The 13,683-nt window shown below is 35.1% G+C and overlaps 1 protein-coding gene across 3 annotated transcripts in view; it reads left to right on the top strand.

Annotated features, from left to right (window-relative positions):
• dnah1 (dynein, axonemal, heavy chain 1) overlaps positions 1-13,683 on the top strand; it is an 88,635-nt gene that overhangs the window by 49,834 nt on the left and 25,118 nt on the right. For all 3 annotated transcript variants that reach the window (XM_087273959.1, XM_087273957.1, XM_087273958.1), the window contains 11 exons: positions 889-1,085; positions 1,717-1,852; positions 3,925-4,133; positions 4,488-4,659; positions 6,318-6,509; positions 9,134-9,244; positions 9,340-9,525; positions 9,619-9,810; positions 12,087-12,254; positions 12,732-12,923; positions 13,041-13,172. In XM_087273959.1, coding sequence (XP_087130085.1) covers positions 889-1,085; positions 1,717-1,852; positions 3,925-4,133; positions 4,488-4,659; positions 6,318-6,509; positions 9,134-9,244; positions 9,340-9,525; positions 9,619-9,810; positions 12,087-12,254; positions 12,732-12,923; positions 13,041-13,172 — 1,887 coding nt within the window. The remainder of the gene's footprint in view (positions 1-888; positions 1,086-1,716; positions 1,853-3,924; positions 4,134-4,487; positions 4,660-6,317; positions 6,510-9,133; positions 9,245-9,339; positions 9,526-9,618; positions 9,811-12,086; positions 12,255-12,731; positions 12,924-13,040; positions 13,173-13,683) is intronic.

Here is a 13,683-nt window from a genome sequence, read left to right as displayed (position 1 = left end):
GAAGCATTTCAGAAGAGATTTTAGGCTAAATTAAAACTATATGGTCTATATTGATTTTTAGTAAAATTAAATTTTATACTGTTCTTATTTAATAATAAAAATAAGAACGATATATATTTTTAATATTTAAAGGTAAACAAATAACATTTTGCTGTATATGTTGCAAAATGCTAGTTTTAGTTCCTTTAATTAAACTAATTGAAATTTTAAAAGAATTATATATTCTCCTGAGAATGTAAAAATGTGTTTTATTTTATTATTATTATTTTTTTTTTTTGCATTGTCATTTATTTTGGTGCAAGTCAGAATTATTAGCCCTCCTTCATTATAAGCCCCCCTGTATAATTTTATCCAATTACTGTTTAACGAAAAGAAGATTTTTCCAACACATTTCTAAACATAATAGTTTTACTAATTCACTTTTAATAACTAATTTCTTTTATCTTTGCCATGATGACAGTACAAAATATTTTACTAGATATTTTTCAAGATACTAGTATTCAGCTTAACCTGCAATTTAAAGACTTAACTAGGCAAGTTAGGGTAATTAGGCAAGCCGTTGTACAACAATAGTTTGTTTTGTAGACAATCGGAAAAAATATTGCTCAAGGGGACTAAAAATATTGATGGTTTAAAATTATTTTAAAAAATTATAAAATGCTTTTATTCTAGCCAAAATAAAACAAATGTGACTTTCTCTAGAAGAAAGAATATTATAGGAAATACTGTGAAAAATTCTTGCTCTGTTCAACATTATTTGGGAAATATTTATTTTTTCAAAATCACTGGAGGGCGAATCATTTTGACTTAAACTGTATATTGCAAAATATGTATACTTTTTAAATCATATGCCACTTTGAAGTTTTGCTCTTTATCTGCCTCGTACAGCTGGCCCGTGTGATGGAAGAGTACATGGATGATTATAACCAGACCAGCACCTCTAAAATGAAGCTGGTGCTTTTCATGGACGCCATACAGCATGTGTGTCGTATCAGCCGTATCCTGCGCCAGCCCCTCGGGAACGCTTTGCTGTTAGGCGTCGGTGGCAGTGGACGCCAGTCTCTTACCAGGCTTGCCACGCACATGTAAGAGCTGCTGAAGCGTTTATTGTGCTGAATCCTAAAAAATATAATTAGCATTACTAACGAGAGTCCGTTCAATAAGGCTTCATTTGATCAAAAACAGAAGTCATACTGGCCCATTTAATTGGAGCTCTAACAGTTTTGACATCAATACTTCTGTCAAAGTGATTCTTGCCTGTAATCATTTTGCTTGCCACCCATGTAGAACATGAAAGAATTGGTATGTCATGCCTGGAACACATGCCAACAAGATTCAATATCTGAACACATCTAATAAATCGTTACATATGTAATGCAAATGCATCATTTTAGATCAAATATTTACATACATACAAAGATTTTTCATATTAATTGGTGCAATGTGTTGTTTAAAGTGACACTATATATAAATACTCCCTATATTTATTCTTTTTAAACTTCACTTCAATCTTTTCATCGTTGGACCACAAAGAAATTATTACAGTGAGGCTGCCATTATTTACCACCATCAGTCAAAATAGGAACACCCACCTCATTGAAGTCCCTTAGAAACATATTGAACAGTCATTCATTTATATGGAAACCAGGCATCAGTGATACACCAAATAAAAGACTGACACACATTTTGTCTTTGTGACTGACCTTGTATTATCAGAGCTGAGTATGAGTGCTTCCAGATTGAACTCTCCAAAAACTATGGCCTCCTGGAGTGGAGAGAGGACATCAAGAGCATCATGCTAAAGGCTGGCATGCAGAACGTGCAAATCACCTTCCTGTTTGTAGATACACAGGTGAGATCACAGATTGGCATCATAAATTATATATATTACAGCAGGGAAATAAGCATTGAATGCTTCATGTTTTTTTCCTGGGAATAATATTTCTAAAGGAGCTGTTGACATGGGATTGAACCAGATTTTGGTAAAAAACATAAACAATACAGACATAAAACAAAACTAAAAATATCTGAATAATGAGTCATGTGCAATAACAATGGAATGACACAAGTAGAAAGTACTGAACTGCTGAAACATATTTAATAGTTGATGGTGATGGCAGCTTAAAGACGTCTCTCATATGGAGAATGAAGTCGCATAAATTGCTCTGGTGTTTTTCACAGACTTCAACAGAGTGTAAAAATCTTGATGGTTCTGTGGGTCTCGTCTATCAAATCTGATCTTTATTTTGTATTTAATCTAATCTAATGGATTCAAGTCATGTGATTTCATTCTACAGCTTGATTTTCTTTATCTGATTTTTCTTGGCTGTGTTTTGGATCCTTGTCTTGCTGAAACGTCCACTCTGGTTTCATCTTCATCATCCTGATAATGCAGATGTTGGACTGAAGCAGCTAATATTTGTTTACAATGAGGAAGGGCTAAGGGTTACTGAAGAACCACTCAGAGATTTCAGCTGTTGGGCTTTCACTGCCTTTCTACACCTCCCTTTCTTCAAGTATTCAATACTTCCCCCTGCGTCATTTCATTGTATTACCCATAACTTAATTAGTAAACTAACTCGATTTGTTTTCTTTGCATATATGGATTTCTTTGGTTGTTTCCAACATCCAGTGAAATTTCATGTTAACAGCACCTTTATTCAATTCAATTTGGTGACATGTTCAATACTTATTTTCCCAGCTGTATATATATTTTATATTGTGCAAAAGTTTTGGTCTCCTAAGAGTTTTGGTGTTTTAGCAAAAGTTTAATGACCTTCCAGATATAAGGCTTGTCTCTGCATTAAAATATAAACAGAAATATGTACACAAATAAACTTTTTTTTATCTTTTTCCAGACAATCCCATACTGCCTCTATAATACTACGGTATATTAAGGTCTGGACTCTGTGGAGTCCATTTCATCTGTTTTAGTTTTTTTTCTATAAATATTATGAATTTCTGTAAATATCATATAATTTTATAATCAATATAATTATAAATACCATTACTGCTCAGGTGAAGAGCGAGAGATTGTTATACTACATTATAAATAAATATAAATAATTATACTAAAATGACGAATCTGATGGTGGCCAAAAAGTTTTGAAAGCTGCTAAAGACACTAAAAGCAATATTGTGCAATTTTACTATATAACACTGCAGATTTAATTTGTTAATTTGTAAATAAGTTAAATACATAAGGTAAAATGAACTAGCATATTTCTAAACCAAAAATCATTTAAAGCATTTAATTATTTTATTAATAAATATATTTTAACATTTGCTAATACATTACTAAAATCAAACGTTGCACATCTTGATATTAATAATTACAATAACATGAATAACAATGATTATTTATTAACATTAACAGAGATTCAAAAATACTCAAACAAATGAATTGGTTATCATCTGTTAATGTCAGTTAATACATTAAATGTTATTTTAAATGACTAAACTGTCATTTATTTCTGTCAGGGTTGAATTGTTAGCATTTGTTTAAAATATGATTCTTTGGTACTCAAGTTATTTTCTTTTAAGAAGTGTATTTATTTAAAATCCATTGTAACATAATAACAGTCCTAACCTAACTATTTAAAGTCAATGTATTTTTTTATTATTTAATAAATTATTAACCCTGCAAAAAAAATTTAATTTTGCACTTCCCTGATTGTAGTACAACAGTAAAAGCAGCCCTCAGTAAGTTCTCATCACTGAGTAAAAGAAGCCATATAACAAACTTCTCTGATCTTAGGCTAATGGATTTTCCAGTCTGTGAATAAATTATCCTAATAGATTTATCTGTACCTCGTCACTATTTCCAAACACACACACACTTTTTCAGCAACATCCTACTCAAGTCTTCAACATAAATATTTTTGTCTGTTTGTTTCTTTGTGTGTTTTCTTTTCTGGTTTTCAGATTAAGAGCGAATCTTTCCTGGAAGATGTGAACAACATCCTCAACTCAGGCGACGTGCCCAATCTGTACACTTCAGAGGAACAGGAGCGGATCCTCACTGCTATGAAACCGGTGGTTCAGGACATGGGCCAGCAGCCCACCAAAGCCAACCTCATGGCTGCCTACGTCAAGAGAGTCCGCAGCAACATCCACACTGTCCTCTGCATGAGGTTGATCTTTATATATTAAGATATATCAGTGCTACAAATTCATATAGTTACTTTTTTGTCATATATTTTAAATGTATTTAAAGAACAACAGCATATAACTTTTTATCGACAAAAAATATAGATGCCAGTGGGAGGTAAGTATGAAGAAAATATAAACATACAAACTACAAGTGTGTATAGGCCTTTTGCTGATTAAAGAGTCTTTTACATTGGTAATAAATAAGCACATTTGAGTGAATAAAACCATAAAATTAGGTTTACTCTTATGTCAGACAGATCTCATTTTCAGCCATGATGCATACATAGCATGCAATGTTACAGTTTGTAAACTCTTTTCTCTGTCTCCATCTACAGTCCGGTAGGGGAAGTGTTTCGCGCTCGCCTCAGACAGTTTCCCTCTCTTGTAAACTGCTGCACTATTGACTGGTTCAGTGCTTGGCCACAGGAGGCACTAGAGTCTGTAGCAACATCTTTTCTCAATGAGCTTCCAGAACTGGAGTCCAATCCTAAGACCATCCAGAGCCTGGTAAGGACGAGTGTGTCAAATGGATCCCAAAACTCATGATTCAGATCACAGTTTTATGTCTTACAGTTGAAGTCAGAGAGTTATTAGCCCTCCTGTATATTTTTTCCCCAATTTCTAATGGAAAGAAGATTTTTTTAGCACATTTTTAAGCATAATAGTTTTAATAACACATTTTTAATAACTGATTTATTTTATCTTTGCCATGAGGACAGTAAATAATATTTTACTAGATACTTTTCAAGATACTAGTAATTCAGATTAAAGTAACACTTAAAGGCTTAATTGGGGTAATTAATTTTATTAGGTAAGTTAGGGTAATTAGGCATGTCATTGTATAACAATGTTTTTTCTCTGTAGACACAGAGAAAAAAATGATCGAAAAAATAGTGCTTAAGGGGGCTAATAATATTATTGACCTTAACATTTAAAAAAAAAAATCAAAACTGCTTTTATTGTAGGCAAACTAAAAAAACAAAACTTTGTCCAGAAAAAGAATTATAGGAAATACTGTAAAAAAATTCCTTGCTCTGTTTAACCTCATTTGGAAAATATTTGAAAAAGGACAGAAAATTCACAGGCGGCTAACAGTTTTGACTTCAGCTGTATTTGGTCAATAAAATGGAACTCAAAACTCATGATTCAGATTACATTTCGTTTCTTTGCAGATTAGATCAGATCTTTTTTTAGATCAGCAAAAAATAAGATAAATATAATTTCCTTTTCCTAATTTATAAAAAAAACTACAGAAACCTATGCTTTTAGCAAAAATACATTTATATTAATGGCCAAATACAAATTCAAGGATCTGTTTAATATATTTAAGAGGCGGTGAAAGTAAATATTTTGTCAACTTATAAATCAATGTAAGTTGAATAAATAAATAAGTTACTTGAATGAATTCACATAACTTTTTAAATATATTTTCCTAAAATGAATTAATTTATTTGTATCATAAAGCACATCCTGCACTTTATTGTATCACTCATGCCTTTTCATTAAAAGCTAAACCACAAATGCAAGCACTTTTGAGGACATATTTGAAGGTATATTATGTTTCAGAAGCAAACAACTGGTATCTGGTATTGTATTTTTTTGTTTTCTTATACCATTATAATATGTGTACTTTACAGTGCATTAATATGTATGGTAGGCCTACTTTATTTTTATGCTTCAGTCATTGGTTCAATGTTGCTTGAGAGGCCATGTCACAATGCCTGCATGCTGTAAACCTGTCACAGCCAGGCTAGGTTCTTCCCACTCCCATTCACAGAATTCACCCGTTCACTGTCACTCCAATCAGCAAGACCCCCGACTACTAATCACCGATGCACATGCACGCCATTCCCCTCTCATCTTGTTACCTTGTAAACACCTGCATGCTTAATCACAAGGCATTCAAGTTCATCTCCTTCTTCATCAATTAGATTAATATGCCCCTTTCACATAAACATAACATGATTTCTGTAAATTGTATCGCATTTAAAAATGTTAAAAAGTCTTTCAAAGTCTTTCACTCTGATTGTTAAACAAAAAAATCCACAATAAAAACAGCAGGTCATATGGATACCAATCTGTCTGTCATTATCTAAATAGATCAATTTGTTTAACTCCTAGTGTAAATGTATACATGAGCACAAAAATGATTTCTCTCTGTACAGGCGCTGATGTGTGTTGAAATCCATGAAATGGTGTCCAGGAAGTGTGAGCAATACCTAGCGGAACTTTCCCGCCACAACTCTGTCACACCTAAGAGCTACCTGGAGCTCCTGAGCATATTCTCATCTTTGATTGGCCAGAAGAAGCAGGAGCTTCACAGCGCTCAACAGCGAATGAAAACTGGCCTGGACAAGGTAATTCTTTTGAACTTCTCTCTTGTGTTGTTGTTTTTTTACACAATACTTCCCAGTGGGCTCCTTTATAATAATAATTATAATAATAATTCATCTCCCCACGTTCACATGGGTTTCCTCTGGGTGCTCCGGTTTCCCCCACAGTCCAAAGACATGTACAGGTACAGGTGAATTGGGTAGACTAAATTGTCTGTAGTGTACGAGTGTGAATGAGTGTGAATAAATGTGTGTATGGATGTTTCCCAGTGATGGGTTGCACCTGGAAGGGCATCCGCTGCATAAAACATATGCTGGATAAGTTGGTGGTTCATTCCACTGTGGCGACCCCAGATTAATAAAGGGACTAAGCTGAAAAGAAAATGAATGAATGAATGATAATAACTCATTTTATTTATTTCTAGGCACTCAAGGTTGCCTAACAACAAGCATCAACGAACATACCAAAACAATTAATAAAAAATAAAACAATGCCAGACAAACAGTTAAACATGAGAGAAGTTGAAGTGCAAACATATTGAAGTATAAAATAACATGATAAAGGATAATCATAGGAAAGCCTGCTTAAAAAGATGGGTCTTAAGACGAGATTTAAAGGTGTGAAGACTTTCACTGCTCCTTAGGTCCAAGGGAAGCGAGTTCCATAGCCGAGGAGCTGTAGAGCTAAAAGATACTGTATGGCTCCCATTGTGCTTAATTGAGTTTGAGGTGGCACCAGGGAGAAAGAGTGAGAGGGTGCTCGCTGCAGAGCCATTTGAGGAGAGCTGAGCTCCAGCGAGGGGGAGCATGAGCTGTTGCTCCTCCTCCTGTAAGCTGTTTTAATTCGTACACCAACCCCACCCCTAACCCTACCCCCAGTGACATCACTCGTAGAAGAAGTGCAAAAAAGGTGGAGCTCAAGCTTAAGCTCCCCCTCGCTGGAGCTCAGCTCTCCTCAAATGGCTCTGCAGCGAGCACCACTTGGAAAGAGTTGGCTGATCTTAGAGTGGGAGAAAGGCAAAAATGAAATTATAAATTATGGATGTATAAAATATGGAGAAGTTCAGTGAGATATTGATTTAATTTCAAAACAACATAAAAAAATATTTCAATCGATTTGATGTCATAAACTTGACGTCCATTTGACATAAACACATTGATGCTCTTTTGACCATCAAAATGATGGCAATAAATAATATAAAATAAAAAAAGTTTTATACATCTGAAAGCTTCAATTACAAATTGATGTAAAGTTTATTTATAAACTAATTTAGAGAGGATCACTTGCTTATGATTGCTTGCGGCTGGTCCCGCATTATCCAATTTATAATTCACCAATCAGATGATTCCTAAGCCACTATTGTCACGATTACCAGTGATCGTATTCCATAAGATCGCTGGACTGCACGAACAATAACCATGGACTACAAATCCGCCATTTATGGACAAAATTGTCATACATGCACTGCGGTCACACTCACACATGCTTCCTCATCTAGACTGATTACTCGCACCACCTGAGGATTGTCAGAGACTGATTGCACACACTATTTAATCCACACACTCACCTATTCACTTTGCCGAGGGTTGTTTACTGATAGTGGCATTACAACGCGTTTTCCTTGTCTTGTTTCTCCGTGTTTTGACCGTGTTTACCTTTTGTCTCCGTCTGCCGCCTGCCTTCTGACCTCTTGCCTGTTATTTGACTATGATTCTGGACTGTCTCCATATACCTGTTTGCACCTGTGTTGACCATTGCTTGCCTGACGATTCTAATAAATCTGCACGTGGATCCAAACCTCTGTTGTCAGTGTCACTCCTCGTGGTTACAACTATAAATACCCTAAGCTCCATATAACAGCTATCTTCGTTTTGAAGAATCTCCCCTTCCACCCCTACTCCTCCTCCTTTCCTAGATAAGAGGCACGGTGGTCCAGTGGTTAGCACTGTTGCCTCACAGCAAGAACATCACTGGTTCTAGTCCTTACCAAGCCCGCTGAAGTTTCTGTGCAGAGTTTACACATTCTCCCCATGCTCACATGGGTTTCGCCCGGGTTCCCCGGTTTCCTTCCACCGCACAAAAACATGCAACTTAAGTTAATTGACTAATCCAAATCGGCACCATAGACATGCTCCTAGTAAGCAGTTATCTCTTAAGATCAATCACTATCTGTTCATTAGCTACTGCAGCAGAGGATTTCTTAAGATCTACCTGTTCTCAAACTCCCCTCCCGCCTTGCAAATGGTAGGGAGTCCCGGGAGTCCCTATCTTATGAGCTCAGGGCTCTCTCCCGGGACAGCATGTCAAAGAAGCTTTATAATCAATCATCAGCTAACTGTGAACTCTTGAAACTGGATTGTATATCATTACAATGTCTGTAAACTACCTTGATGTATAATTGACATCTGTCCAAAAACTGTCAACATTTTGACGTCAATGTTAGATGTCAATTTGATGTCGTATTGACATCAAGGTAGTCAATAGACATTAAATCGATTTGCAGTTTTGATTTGCTTTAATTTTTATGTTATTTTGACATCAAGATACCTGCTGGTTTTCTATATGATTGACAAAAGTATTTTTGAATGTGTGTGTGTGTGTGTGTGTGTGTGTGTGTGTGTTTGTGTGTGTGTTTGTTTGTTTGTAGTTATTGAGTACAGCAGAGGATGTGGCCAAGATGCAGGAAGAGTTGGAGATGATGAGGCCTCAGCTGGAGGAAGCAGCCAAGGATACTGTGATCACAATGGAGAAAATAAAAGTGACTATGACGATCCCAAATATGCGTCTAATGTAAACACTGAGGAATAAAACTCACACTTGATTTTTGATGATGTATTGCGTGTGTGTGTATAGGAAGACACAGTTGTAGCTGAAGAGACCCGTGTAGCAGTGCAGGCTGAGGAGACTAAAGCCACTGAAAAGGCTCGAGTAGCTCAGGCCATCGCTGATGATGCTCAGAAAGATCTGAATGAAGCACTTCCTGCGCTTGACGCTGCGCTCGCTAGCTTGCAGTCATTGAAGAAAAATGATGTCGTTGAGGTGGGAACATTTGGTAACATCTTTCCATAATAACGCAAATATTCAGATCATGTCAGATTACAAGGAGTGCCATGTTTTTTTGTTCTTTTACAGGTGCGAGCTATGCAGAGGCCTCCTCCAGGAGTGAAGCTGGTTATAGAAGCTGTGTGCATTTTGAAGGGTATAAAACCCAAGAAAGTTGCTGGAGAGAAGCTCGGAGAGAAGGTTGATGACTACTGGGATGCAGGAAAAGGCCTTCTGCAGGATCCAGGGAAGTTTTTGGAGAGTCTGTTTAAGTATGACAAGGTGAGGGCAAGATTTAGTTTAACGTGTTTTTAAGGATCGATTCATTAATAAAGGACTATTAATTTTATTCAACAAAACATTAAAGAATATTTATATACGGTGATTTATAAAACGCAAGTTAAAGGAGTAGTTAAATTTACTCACTGTTTACTCACCCTCAAGTGGTTTTAAACCTTTATGAGTTTCTTTGGTCTGTTGAACACAAAGGAAGATCTTTTGAAGAATGATGAAAACCTGTAACCGTTTAACTACGGAAGTCAATTAGTTACTGATTTGCTGCGTTTGTTAAAATATCTCCCTTTGTGTTTAAAAGAAAAAAGGAACTTCATGTTTGGAACAAATGAAGAGAGAATAAATGATGACAGAATTTTTATTTTTGGGTGTACTATCCTTTAATGGTTGCCAGCACTTTGAAAGTGGAAAAAAACACACAGTCAAGACAAAATATACCTATAATACCTATAACTCCTGACAGTACATGGAGGTCTTATTAAGTAAAACAGTACAGTGAAGTCTTATTAAGTAAAACATTGTTTACAACATTATTAACTTTAATTCACATCCTTGGCAAACAGTCTCAGGTAGGCATGGGCCGGTATAAGAATCTGACGTTTATGATAACCTTGGATAAACATATCACGGTTTCACGGTATTGTGATTACTGCTCTAAATAAGTTCTTTTTAAATGTCTGGGTAAAAAAAACTAAAACTTATTTCCCTTTTGAACACAATTTATTTTATTTTTAGAGGGATTTAAAATATTTTGGAGCAGTAAACAAAACAATTCAGACTTCTGCTGTCTTCATTTGTTTCAAAAACATAGATTTCTTTACAAATTTACAAGACATCTTTGGATATAATGTTGTCCTAAAAAAAAAGTAACTAAAAATCTTACACATACCTTAGAAACAGTATTACAATAAATGTTGGCGGTTTTAAAACCTTGACTTTTCCAAAGCGCGGTATACCTTGAAAGTGGTTATCATTCCATGGCTAGTTCCAAGTGCATTAAATACACTGTTAATAATTGCTGTAAAATTAAGGGTATTACTGGCAATTTTGGTTGTTACAAACACATTGTACATTAACAGTTACAATTGTGCTGTAAAACTACAATGCACTTGTAAAGGTCACACTTTATTTTGATGGTCCGTTTGAAGAATTTAGTTACATTGCATCTACATGTCAACTAATTCTCATTAGATTATAAGTAGACTGGTTGGGGTTTGGGTTAGCGTTAGAGCAAGTTGACTTGTACTTGCAAAGTTTCTTATAGTCAGTTAAATGTCTGTTAAAGAAGCAGTATTAGCAGATATTAAGCAGACAGTCTACTAATACTCAAATGGACCATCAAAATAAAGTGTTACCCTTGTAAATTTTACAGTATTACTGGCAACCAACTGTTAGCAATTTTTACAGTGTACAGTTTGGAGCACAACAAGCTTTCTTGTTGCATAATTTACATAAGTGCAAACCCTTGCAGTTTGTTTTCCAATGGAAACGGAGAATATGTGTTGTATTGTTCTAATTTAAATAAATGATGTTTGTTTTAAGTTGAAAAAAACACATTACAAAACTTTGATTAAAAGATGCTACAATGTTTACAAAGGATGTGATACTAACGACTGGAGTAATGGCTACTTAAAATTCAACATACTGTAACAGAAAAAAAATTACATTTTAATCCGCTTGTTAAGTGTGATGTAACACGAAGCAAGTGATATGTCACACTGTATGGGGAGACACATGGTAATAATAAACATTTACAAAGTGCTCTAATACTTCAGAAAATCGCGATCAAAATATACCATATATATATCCATGCTTAATATCAAATGGCCAAAAAGTGATGAATTTTTTTAAAATTGTTGAAATATTGGTATTTGTAATGCAGCAAACTCAGATATTGTTGTGTACACTTTGATTGCATATAAAATTCACTTTAATGTGTGATATGACTAGAAAGTGGTCATAAACGAATATTTTCTCAATTCAAATGAGTAGCGGCTTGGACCCGGAAACAGTATTTCATACGTCACGGATACGTCATGACTTAACAAGCGAGTATATCAAAATAGGAAAAATATCTCCAATATACAGTAAATACTTTTAATTGTACTGTTTTTCTCCTAAATATATGAGGCTAAGTAAGCATGGAATTTCTTTTTAGATATATTACTAATCTTAAACATGGAGTTTTTTTCTTCTTTTTTTTTTTTTTTGGTTCTAAAATCTTACTAGAATCACAAATTGAAACAATTAAACCTTTCTCCCAGGACAACATCCCAGACTCAGTGATCAAACAAGTGCAGCCTTACATGGACAACCCCGAATTCCACCCTGACTCAATCGCCAAAGTGTCCAAAGCCTGTACTTCCATCTGTCAGTGGGTGCGAGCGATGCATGTTTACCATTTTGTGGCCAGAGCTGTAGAGCCCAAACGGGTAAGAGTTAGATTTTTTCTCCTAACCCATACAGAAATCTCACATATATGGCCATATATGAGCACATTTATAAAATTATAGCTGATATATTTGACCATATGTGGACCTATTTGTAATTCGAGTGGTTAAAAAAAATGCAAACAGCCATTTTTTGTATATTTTGAAATATATATCGCATAAAATGTATATATGTGTAATACAAACATGAACTTGTACCACTGAATGTCACTGTATATATGTAATTTGCATTTATTTCTATATCAGATTTCTATATGGGAAATTCATTATTTAGTAATCTCCTCAAATGTGCCTGCTTGTTTTTTTTATATCAGGAGTATTGTCCATGTTTACATGTACTGTAATTAAATCGTTTCTAAGCACTTTTCTGCCTAAAGCAAAGTTTAAAATGTTGAGAAAACAAACCAAAACTTATTCTAATTATTATTTGATTGTGTTTTTGTGTTGCTGTGTGTGCAGCAAGCCTTGCAGGAAGCTCAGGAGGATCTGGCTGTAACACAGCGCATTCTGGATGATGCTAAGGGCAAACTGGCAGCTGTAGAGGAGGGCATTGCCACGCTTCAGGCCAAATACCACGAATGCCTGGCTAAGAGAGATGAGCTAGATGCTAAATGCCAGCTGTGCGAGAACAGACTGGTCCGTGCAGATAAGGTGTGATCGCTTTAAACATGCTTTTTTTATCCTACCTTTGCTTCAAATCTTCTGTCTTTCTTTATTGAAGCTTATCATACATACAGTTCAGATATAGGATGTTGTTGTGTGTGGCAGCTGATTGGTGGTTTGGCTGATGAAAAAGTGCGCTGGAGTGAAACCGTACAGCAGCTGGAGTATATGGTGAATAATGTGGCAGGAGATGTGCTGCTCGCTGCAGGATACGTTGCTTACCTCGGACCCTTCACTGTGAGTGTGTGGGAGTGCGTGCAGCATGAAAAAGCACGCTGGGAAGAATGATGCTTGTATTTGAGCTCATTATAAGAGTAGTTGCTTTTCTAACAAATAAAAATGAACCCCAAATCAACATACAGTTCAAGTCAGATTTATTAGTCCTTCTGAATTATCTGTCACCCTGTAAAGAAGATTTGTTCAACACATTTCTAAACCTAATAGTACTCATTTCTAATAACTGATTTCTTTCATCTTTGCCATGATGACTGTATATAATATTTTACTAGATATTTTTCAAGATGCCAGTATTCAGCTTAAAGTGTGATTTAAAGGCTTAACTAGGTTATACAGACAAGTAAGGGTAATTAGGCAAGTCAGTGTATAAAGATAGTTTGTTCTGTTAATAATTGGAAAAAATATAGCTTAAAAGGCCTAATAATATTGACTCAAAAATATTAAAAACTTTTATTCTAGCCAAAACAAAATGAATAAAACTTTCTCTAGATTATATATTATAATATTATAA

The sequence above is a fragment of the Danio rerio genome, chromosome 11, assembly GCF_052040795.2.
Source record: "Danio rerio strain M-AB ecotype USA chromosome 11, GRCz13ab, whole genome shotgun sequence".
Lineage (NCBI taxonomy): Eukaryota > Metazoa > Chordata > Actinopteri > Cypriniformes > Danionidae > Danio > Danio rerio.
The sequence above is the reverse complement of the archived record's forward strand: the minus strand, read 5'-3'. Positions and strand labels throughout refer to the sequence as shown.